The sequence below is a fragment of the Phodopus roborovskii genome, unplaced genomic scaffold (genome assembly GCF_943737965.1).
Source record: "Phodopus roborovskii unplaced genomic scaffold, PHOROB, whole genome shotgun sequence".
In the NCBI taxonomy this organism is placed as follows: Eukaryota; Metazoa; Chordata; class Mammalia; order Rodentia; family Cricetidae; genus Phodopus; species Phodopus roborovskii.
In genome coordinates, this window is record NW_026125575.1 from 3,832,392 (window position 1) to 3,841,922 (window position 9,531).

Below are 9,531 nucleotides of genomic sequence, written 5' to 3' on the forward strand. Positions count from 1 at the left end.
ATGGGGATAGACATGGGTCTATCTACAGTCTTCTACACAACATAATCCAGTTGTGCCAGCACCATTTGTTGAAGATGCTTTCCTCTTTCCATTGTATAATTTAGCTGTGTGGGTTAACATCAGGGTTTTCAATTTGATGCCAATAGCCTACCTGTCTATTTTTGTGTCAATACCAGGCTGTTTTCAGTCCTATAACTCTCTAGTAGAGCTTGAAGTCAGGGATGGTGATGCCTTATGAAGTTCTTTTATTGTACAGGGTTGTTTTTGCTATCCTGGGTCATTTGTTTTTCCCTATAAAGTTGATCATTATCCTTTCAAAGTCAGTGAAGAATTGTACTGGGATTTTAATGGGGATTGTATTTAATCTGTAGATTTCTTTTTGCAACATTGCCATTTTTACTATGTTTATCCTACCTATCCAAGAGCATGTGAGTGAGGTCTTTCCATTTTTTTTTTGGTATCTTCTTAAATTTCTTTCTTTAAAGACACAAAGGTCTTGCTATTTAGGACTTTCACTTCATTGGTAAGTGTTACCCCAATTTACTTTTTTATTTAATATTTTTAACTTATTTTTCTTATTTTACATATCAATACCAGTTCCCTCACGATTCCTCTCTCTCTCTCCCACCCTCCCATGCCCCCTGACCACCCTCTCCTCCAATTCCCCCACCCCAACACCTCAAGATACTTTATGATGTTTGTGGCTATTGTAAAGGGTGATGTTTCTCTGATTTCTTGCTCATCCCCCTTTTCACCTGTATATAGAAGGGCTAATGATTTATTTTCACATTTATGTTGTATTCTAGTATTTTGCTGAAGGTGTTAATCAACTGTAGGAGTTCCATGTAGAGTTTTGTGGGTTGTTTATGTAAACTATCATATCATAGCCAAATAGTGACAGTTTGATTTCTTCCTTTCCAATTCATATCCCTTTGGCCTCCTTTTGTTGTCTCATTGCTTTAGTTAGAACTTCAAGTACACTTTTGAAGAAATATGTAGACATAGGCAGCCTTGTCTTGTTTCTTATTTTAGAAATCGCCTTAAGCTTCTCTCCATTCAGTTCAATGTTGGCTGTTTATTTACTGTATATTGCTCTTATTATGTTTACGTATGTTCCTATTATCCCTGATCTCTCCAAGACCTTTATCAAAAAAAAAAAAAAAAAAAAAAAAAAAAAAAAAGATGTTGCGTTTTGTCAAAGGCTTTTTCAAGATCTAGGGAGATGATCACGTGGTTTTTCTTTTTAATTTTTGTCATTTGGTGAATCAAATTGATAGATTATCATATGTTGAACCATCCTTGCAGCCCAGGGATGAAGCTTACATGGTCATGGTGGATATCCATTTGTCATACAGTGCAACAATGATTGTGAAGGACAGACACTGCCTATTTCTGTCATATGTAGAGCATAGACTGTGTGGGTCAGGTATTCTGACTTGTGCTTTGTAGGTTTTGGAACTAGAATGTAAACTCTAGGACAGGAAGACATTTTAAGTGAGGGGCAAGGAGGGACCAAGGGCAAGAGAATAACAGAGATGTGAAAGCAAAAGTGAGGGTGGTGGGAAAGGAGATGAGTAGTTGGGAAAGAAGACAACTGAATAAATAACAAAGTCATCCTAACACTTAATCCAAAGACAAGGCATGCTACTTATATTAATTGCAGAAAATGAAAACTGCCCTACACTACATAAAAACAGTCAAGAACTACGTGCTGTGAAGATGGTGGAAGATAATGGAAATTAGGAGTTTAGGGAAACAAAGAGAGACATTCAGGATGAAAAGCAAGTGAATTTGCTATAAATAGAAATGTGTCTCCACAGCGAGCACAGAGCAGTAGAGTCACAGTGACAAGGGATGGCACATGTGAACATTGTTATGGCCTGAGGATGCTGTTGTCCCATAAATTAAACTTCAGTGATGTTCTGAGTGTTCCCATCACAGGGAATGAGCTCTGTTAACATTATGAGGCAGATGTGACCCTGTCCAAGGTCCCCATCATGGCGACAGGGAGAAGCCATGCCCAGCATAGACAGTGGGGAAACTGAACCCTTACACGATCTCAACTGTTTGTGGCACATTTTAATTTCACATATGGACCAAGGACAGTGTGACAGTGAGGACACACATCATGTCCTGAGCAACTTCACAAAACAGAACTAACGGAATTAAGGTGAATCCTTAATAAAGAGGTGCATAAAGTTCTAACTTGCTATGTCAATTTCTATAATGGCCATCATTGTCTTTGATGACTTATACTTGCTCAGAGCACTGCAAACCACCAGGGGACCAACTGCCAAGACAGTTACAGCAGGATGGAATGCAAATAAGGCTTCTCTGTGCCAAGAAACCAGCCATGCCATGACCTTGCATCTTGAGCATAAAGCCCAGCTCTTGACACCCCGGTGCAAGCATTCTGTGATCAGCACTGGACACTCACCATGGACTTTGGTCTTAATAGGCTTTTCCTTGTAACGGAGAGGAGTTGCTATGTTTTGTATGGACACGAGAAAGAGAAAAATTAGCTACTGTGACAGTTTTCTGATCAGAATTCTCTGTTTGCAGATGACCAATGTGACATGCAGCTGGTAGAGACTGGTGGAGGCTTAGTGCAGCCTGAAAAGTCCAAAAGTCCATGAAACTCTCCGGTCCAGCCTCTAGAATCATTTTCAGTAGCTCTACTATGCACTGGGTCTGCCAGGCTCCAAGGAAGGGGCTAGAGTGGGTCACTATTGTTAGAACTGGTGGTAGTGACAACCTACTATGCCGTGAAGGGCCCAGTCCTATCTCCAGACACAATGCCAAGAATATCCTGTACCTGCAAATAAACTTCTAAAGTCTGACGACACAGACATGCATTACTGTGCAAGGAACACAGTGTGTAATGTTACTCTGAGCTCAGATACAAACCTCCCTGCAGGGCTCTCAGAACAGCATGGGGCTCTGCCAGCACACTAAGTTCTGGGTCACAGCAGAACCTGTTCCGAGAGGCAAACAGGGCTGGACTCCTCTGTGTCTTGGCTGCCTAGCCATATCTCACTTAAGGATATTGTAGTGAATGAGAAGTGGAAGGGAGATAGTCAATAAGGAAACAGGAAGGTGGGCAGGGAGTCGGGGAAGAAAGATATATGCAAGAAGAAGGGGAGAGAAAGGGTCATCAGAAGTGAGAGGCTGAGGAGAGACAGTGAGGGGCATGAGTTCTTCATAGATTCTTCTAGATAAGCTTCATGCTGTCTCAATCTTCGTAAAATGTCCTCTTCTGCAGTAAATGCCATTTTCCTACTTCAAATGATATATTCTCCAACATTTTCCTCAAAAATACAAAGGATCTTGACCTGGTGATAGGATATGGATTTCTGCATGTGGTTTGCTCAAGTAGTGAATGAAGGCTCTAGCTATGATGATAGTTTGGGTAGTCACCAATCTGAATACAAGATAAGCCCAGTTTGGGCTGTGGGCCAGACTCCAGGAAACCAGTTGAAGAAAGAGAGGAGGGAACACATGGACAAGGGGGATCAAGGTCACGATGGAGAAATCTTCAGAGACAGCTGAACCAAGCTTGTGGGAACCCATGAACTCTAGACTGACAGTTGTGGAACCTCCATGGGACAGACGTAGCTTCTTTCTGTTTGTAGGAGACAGTTGTGAAGCATGAAGTGGCTGACGGGAACCTGGCAGGAGTATCAGGATCTTTCCTGGTACATGAGCTAGCTATGTGGGAACACATTCTCCAGAAGGGAATGCCATGCTCACTCTTAACACAGAGAGGAGGGGCTTGGTCCAGTCCCAATTTACTGTGCAGACTTAGTGGCCTCGCCATAGGAGCCCTTACCAGTTGGAAGGAATGGATGGCATGTGCTCTGGTTGGGATACGTAATGGAGGCAGGAAAAATGAGTAAAAGGGAGAACTTTGGTTTGAATGTAAAATGAAATTTAACAAATAGGTAAAATATAAAAGTAAACGTGTAAATGAAATTCTGCCACTCCATTATTGCAAAAATGCCACTGTAGACTTGCCCAGAGGCTGCTTGATGGAGACATTGTTTTCCAACTGAGATGTGCAGTACACAAATGTTCATAGTTTGTGTCACATGGACAAAATGATAACCACCACATAAATGCACAGTTGTGTACTGTATTCTAACATGAGGCATTAAGTGAGTGTCCATGTGTCCATAAGACATACATAAATAATTGACAGAGATTGACAGAGCATGCACTTAAGTACAAGGATATACCTATCTAATGGAAGATAATTACAAATTACTTGCCACTCTATCCTGAAGGCATTGACTTTTCATGGTGACTTCCTTTTGGAGGATTTCATGGAGAAGAAAAACCCAGAAGCACGTGAGCACAAAATATAGGGACATACTATGTCTGAGACAAAAATTTCAAGATGGTGTGGAAATGTCAAATTATTCCTGTGATCTTCTTTCCCAAGATTTTATAACCACAAAGAAAACTCAGAAAAAAAAAAGAAAATATGACACAATGAACATTATATCTGAAAAATCCACTTCTGAACCTCAGAATAACCTGAACAAAGGGAACACAGCATGCATGGCTGGAGTGTGTCCTTCAGAAATTGCCCAGGATGGCTGTCACCCCAAGGTTAAGACCTGTCTCCACCACTGCCACTCACAATACAGAGGGTTCACAGAGGAATAAGGCACGTAATATACAGGTGTGGATTGAAAAAGAAGTGGTGAATACTATCAGGGTATCTACTGAACAGGTTGTTCATCACTATTCTCTTTCCTTCCCTGGTGACTTACATCACCAAGGCATGGAGGAAAGCCCACAATCCCTTCTTCTCTGTTATCAGTAGTTTCCCACCTGCTGGCCTTGTCCATCTGCCCTGCCGGCCCCAAATAACACACAGAGACACTGTATTAGATATAATTCTGTTGGCCTGTTACTAGTTTATTCTTGGCTAGATCTGTCTTAAATATTAACCCATGTCTATTAATCTAGTTTTTCCATGTGGTCTCATCCTACCAGAGACAAGGCCCAGACCTCTGTTCCCTCCAGTCTCTACATGCTGACTCCTCCCTACTATTTCCTCAAATCCACTTTGTCTCCTAGTCCCGCCTATCTTGCTTTCCTATTGGCCAACAGTGCTTTATTCATTAACCAATAAGAGAAACATATTTACAGAATGACATCTCCCATCATCTCCTCTTTTCTGTCTAAAATTAAAAGAAGGGTTTTAACATTAACATAGCAAAATATATAACAAAACAGTTATCAACCATTATTACCAATGTTTAGTTCATAAACAATTAGCAAGATTTAAAGAAAATATGTCATCATCTATCCTATATTTATGAGTCTAATGTCCTATATGTAACTTATCTTTAATCTTAATTAAGGAAAACTACAACCATAACTATCTGTATGAAACTCCATCAAAGTCCATAGAAGGACAATATATAAACTCTAGAAATGACAGAGACAACTCACTGCCAGGTCAGTCACCCGAAGTTCTTCTGTAATGTTTCATCTTCATCCTATAGGCCCTAGTGTATCTGGCAGACTCCTCAGCAAAGCAGGAAACTTTAAACTGTCTTTTTCTATAGGCAGTTTGTCAGTCATTTTTCTGTGTGTCCTGTAGACAGTCTGGTAGACTCTTTCATGAAGCAGGAACCCTGTAGCAATGTCCATCCTACATCTCAGTTACTTTCCTGAGTGTCCTGCTTGTGGATTCATAGAGCATAAAGTTAATCAGTTTAGACAAGAGCAGTATCTTGACCAAATGGCTACTCTTGCCATATTGAAAGCAAACTCCATAACAAGGTTCTTCGATGTCCATCTTTTTTTTTTTTTTTTTTTCCTGCAGGCGGTATTGTCAGGAGTAGTTGTGGCTCACTGTTAAGAAAATCCCTAAACCGTGTTAAATGTCATATTTTGCAGGTCTTTGAAACGTTTGAAGAATGCCTATCCATCTCAAATACATCTTGAAAACCAAACTAACTTAACTCCAAGTTTTGACTACCATAGGTAACTATCTATAATCTATACTAAATTATACATTATATACCTAATATATACATAATACCTAAACAAGAGAAGAATTATACATGTCACCTATCACATATTACAAAACTAACCTTAAATTTGTACCAATAAATGAAAATCCATTCCAAAACAAAGTATTCACATCTATACCATAATCCCCTGTTTATCTCTAAAGAGATTGGTTGTGGTCATTAACTATTTATAACCAAACCCATTTATATGAAAACAAACATTTATAGACAAATTTTGGGAATTTGGGCGTTGTTCTTTCCAAACAGTTTAATGCTGGTAGGTGGCACTGTCTTGCCACCATCTTGCAGAAATCCTGAGTGTACGCTGCAAGGCTGCCTTGTCAAAGCTGTTTAGAATGTTGGGACGCTATTTTAGAGGGTCTGGCTTCATCAAACCTTGTGGAAACAAAAATATAGATCGTTTCCCCCAGCAACCTGTCCTTAGACTTAAATTTTGAAGTCAAAGAATTTTTAAAATATATAAATTGAATAAATTTAGCAGCATTTATTTTAACAGTTGTTATTTCCTCAGCAGTCAAATGATACAAAGACAATATAATACGGTACAGTATTGAGAAAGCAAACTGTTCCCGTTTTGAAGCCTGCCATGCTCTACACACCCTGTCATCACTTAGGGTTCGATCACTTTTTATTGCTTCATTTAACATAATCCTCATGCCTGGATGCATGCTATTACTTTTCATGATGTGTTATGAACACCTTCCATTCCCAATGCAATAGTTCCATTCAGGAATCTTGATTTATAATGTCTTTCATGAAGGAGTGAGACAAAGAGGGAAATGTAAAAGCATATAGAGACAGAGAGAGAGACAGACAAACAGGAGGTAGTATGATTGGATTCCACATTTGACTTCATGAGTAGACAGGTGATTGATTCTAAGACCACTGACATTACAATGGTCCTGTGTGTCTCCTCTCAGATAAACATTTAACATCACATGTACTAAATGTCTGTGAGTTGCCTTCTCACAAGTTGAATACCAGGTACATGATAACAAAAAAGATGCACTCCTAGAGGCATGAGGGAGGGCCTAGACCCTTCTACAAATGATTTGACAGATTTAAGGATCCATCCTGAAAGGCATCACCTTCCTATGGAGTGGTGAGGGTGGATTGGGAGGGGGTAGGGGGCAAAGGATGTAGGAAGATGGAACAGTTATCAATATGTAAAATAAGACACACACACACACACACACACACACACACACACACACACACATATATATATATATATATATATATATATATATATATATATTCCACTGACACACTGAGAAAGGATTTTAAGTAGTTCCCTACTCTGTATTTCACACACAAAAGCCCAGAGTGATGACTACATTAACATGACTACATAACATCTAAACACTCTGCTGGAATTTATGTGACATATATTGCACTGAAGATGTGGTATTCTCCTATGTCCACCCAGCATGGATGTGGACTAACTCAGTGTTTTTCATCCAACAAATACACAGTATGGTTCAAAAAATTTCCTCTGTAGATAGAACTGCAAATGCAGACCTAATCAAAAAAATGTTCCTAATTATTTTTCAACAGTTCCTTTGAGAAGCACAAGACAAATATCAGTCACCTGAGGGAAGAGTGTAAACTTGCCCTAAGCCCCCTTTTATCCTCTCAGGATCCTCCCACAATGCAAAGCAGCCTCAGTCTCAGGCTGAAAGCCCAGGCCTAGCTGAGCAGCCCCATCTGCTTCTAACTGGAGCCTCCAGCAGAGCATGGCTGTCCTGGTGCTGCTCCTCTGCCTGCTGACCTTTCCAAGCTGTGAGTGTGCAGGGTTTCAGGAGAGGGACCAGGAGTGTCATTATGGGATGGATGACTGATGGTGATGCTGTCTGTCCACAGGTGTCCTATCCCAGGTGCAGCTGAAGGAGTCAGGACCTGGCCTGGTGCAGCCCTCACAGACCCTATCCCTCACCTGCACTGTCTCTGGGTTCTCACTGAGCAGCTATGCTGTAAGCTGGGTCCGCCAGCCTCCAGGAAAGGGTCTGCAGTGGATGGGAGCAATAGGGAGTGGTGGAGACACCGTTTATAACTCAGCTCTCCAACCCAGAATCAGCATCACTAGGGACACCGCCAAGAGCCAAGTTTTCTTACAACTGAACAATCTTCAATCTGAGGACACAGCCATGTATTATTGTGCCAGATACACAGTGAGGAAACTCCAGTGTGAGACTGTGTAGAAACCTCCCTGCAGAGACTCTCTCGACCAGCAGGGGGCAGTGAGGCACAACAGAGACTTCAGGACCTTGAAAGTGCTGCCCTGTGATGCAAATACATGTGATTTATTGTCAGAACCTGTGGGCTCTTTTCTTCACAGGGAAATCTCTAGTGGCCCTTCCCCATGGCCATGAGCTACTTAACTTCCTACTCATTCACACTACAACAAATGGTTTTTCTCACAAATTGTCTACACTGTCTAAATGCTTCTTGTTATCAGACATATCACCATATAGCTTTTTTTTATTATAATATTTGAGCAATGACTCAGGATTATTACTAATTAGCTCATACTTTTAATCAACCCATTTCTATTCTGTGTATCTCCACGTTGTCTTTGGCTTACTAATAATATGTGGCCTGTTACTCCTCTGGCGGCTGCTGGCATATCTCTCAATGCCGCCTTTTACTTCTGTATTCAGGTTTGCTTTCCTGCCCAGCTATATTCTGTGCTGACAAAGACCAGGGCAGCTTTATTCATCAACCAATAAAAGCAACATATATCCACAGCATACAGAAGGACGTTCCACATATTTACCTTTTCTCTGACTACTTAAAAAGACAGGTATTAATATTAACGTTGTAAAAACACATATAACAAAACACTTATGAAGCAAAATTAGAGTTACAATGTTCTTATTCTATTTGCTTTTGGCAAAATAAAAAGAATTATTCTATCATCAACCCTATCTTTGTGAGTCTAAAGTTTCATATCTAATTTATCTTTTACCAGAAGGAAAGAAAACTATAATTATGACTAGTCTTCAGCTGCATCAAAAACCCTAGAAGATTTAATATTACCTGAAAACTGAAAGTGCATGACAAGAAACTTCCACAAATCAAGAAATGGCAGGGATATTTGGCTTCCTGTACAGTAATCCAAAGGTCTGTTCTAATGTTGGGGCATCCAGCTTCAGCCTAAAAGCCTAGAGAATCTGGCATAACTTTCATGGAAGCAGGAAGTTTGAAACTGTCTTGTATTTATAAGCAGTTTGTTAGTTGTCTTCCTCTGCGTACTCTATAATGTCTGGCAGATTCTTCATTGTAGTAGTAACCCTGAAGAACTGTCCCATCTTGTTTTGGCAAGTTCAGCAGTTATTTTTCTTGGGTCCTGCATGCCCAGATTATATAGCATGCTGTCAAGAAAACCAGGCAAGAACAGTTTCTTGCCACATGGCTAGCCTTGTACATTGAAAGCAAACTCCATAAAGAGCTGCTTCACTGCCTACCAGGGGGGGCTGGT

General features: G+C 40.4%; 1 gene segment (V, D, J or C); it reads left to right on the forward strand.

Annotated features, from left to right (window-relative positions):
- Positions 1 to 7,773: 7,773 nt before the first annotated feature.
- LOC127217003 (Ig heavy chain V region PJ14-like) lies at positions 7,774 to 8,251 on the forward strand. The segment is given in 2 exon segments: positions 7,774 to 7,832; positions 7,914 to 8,251. Coding segments are annotated over 2 exon segments (384 nt in total).
- Positions 8,252 to 9,531: the final 1,280 nt, after the last annotated feature.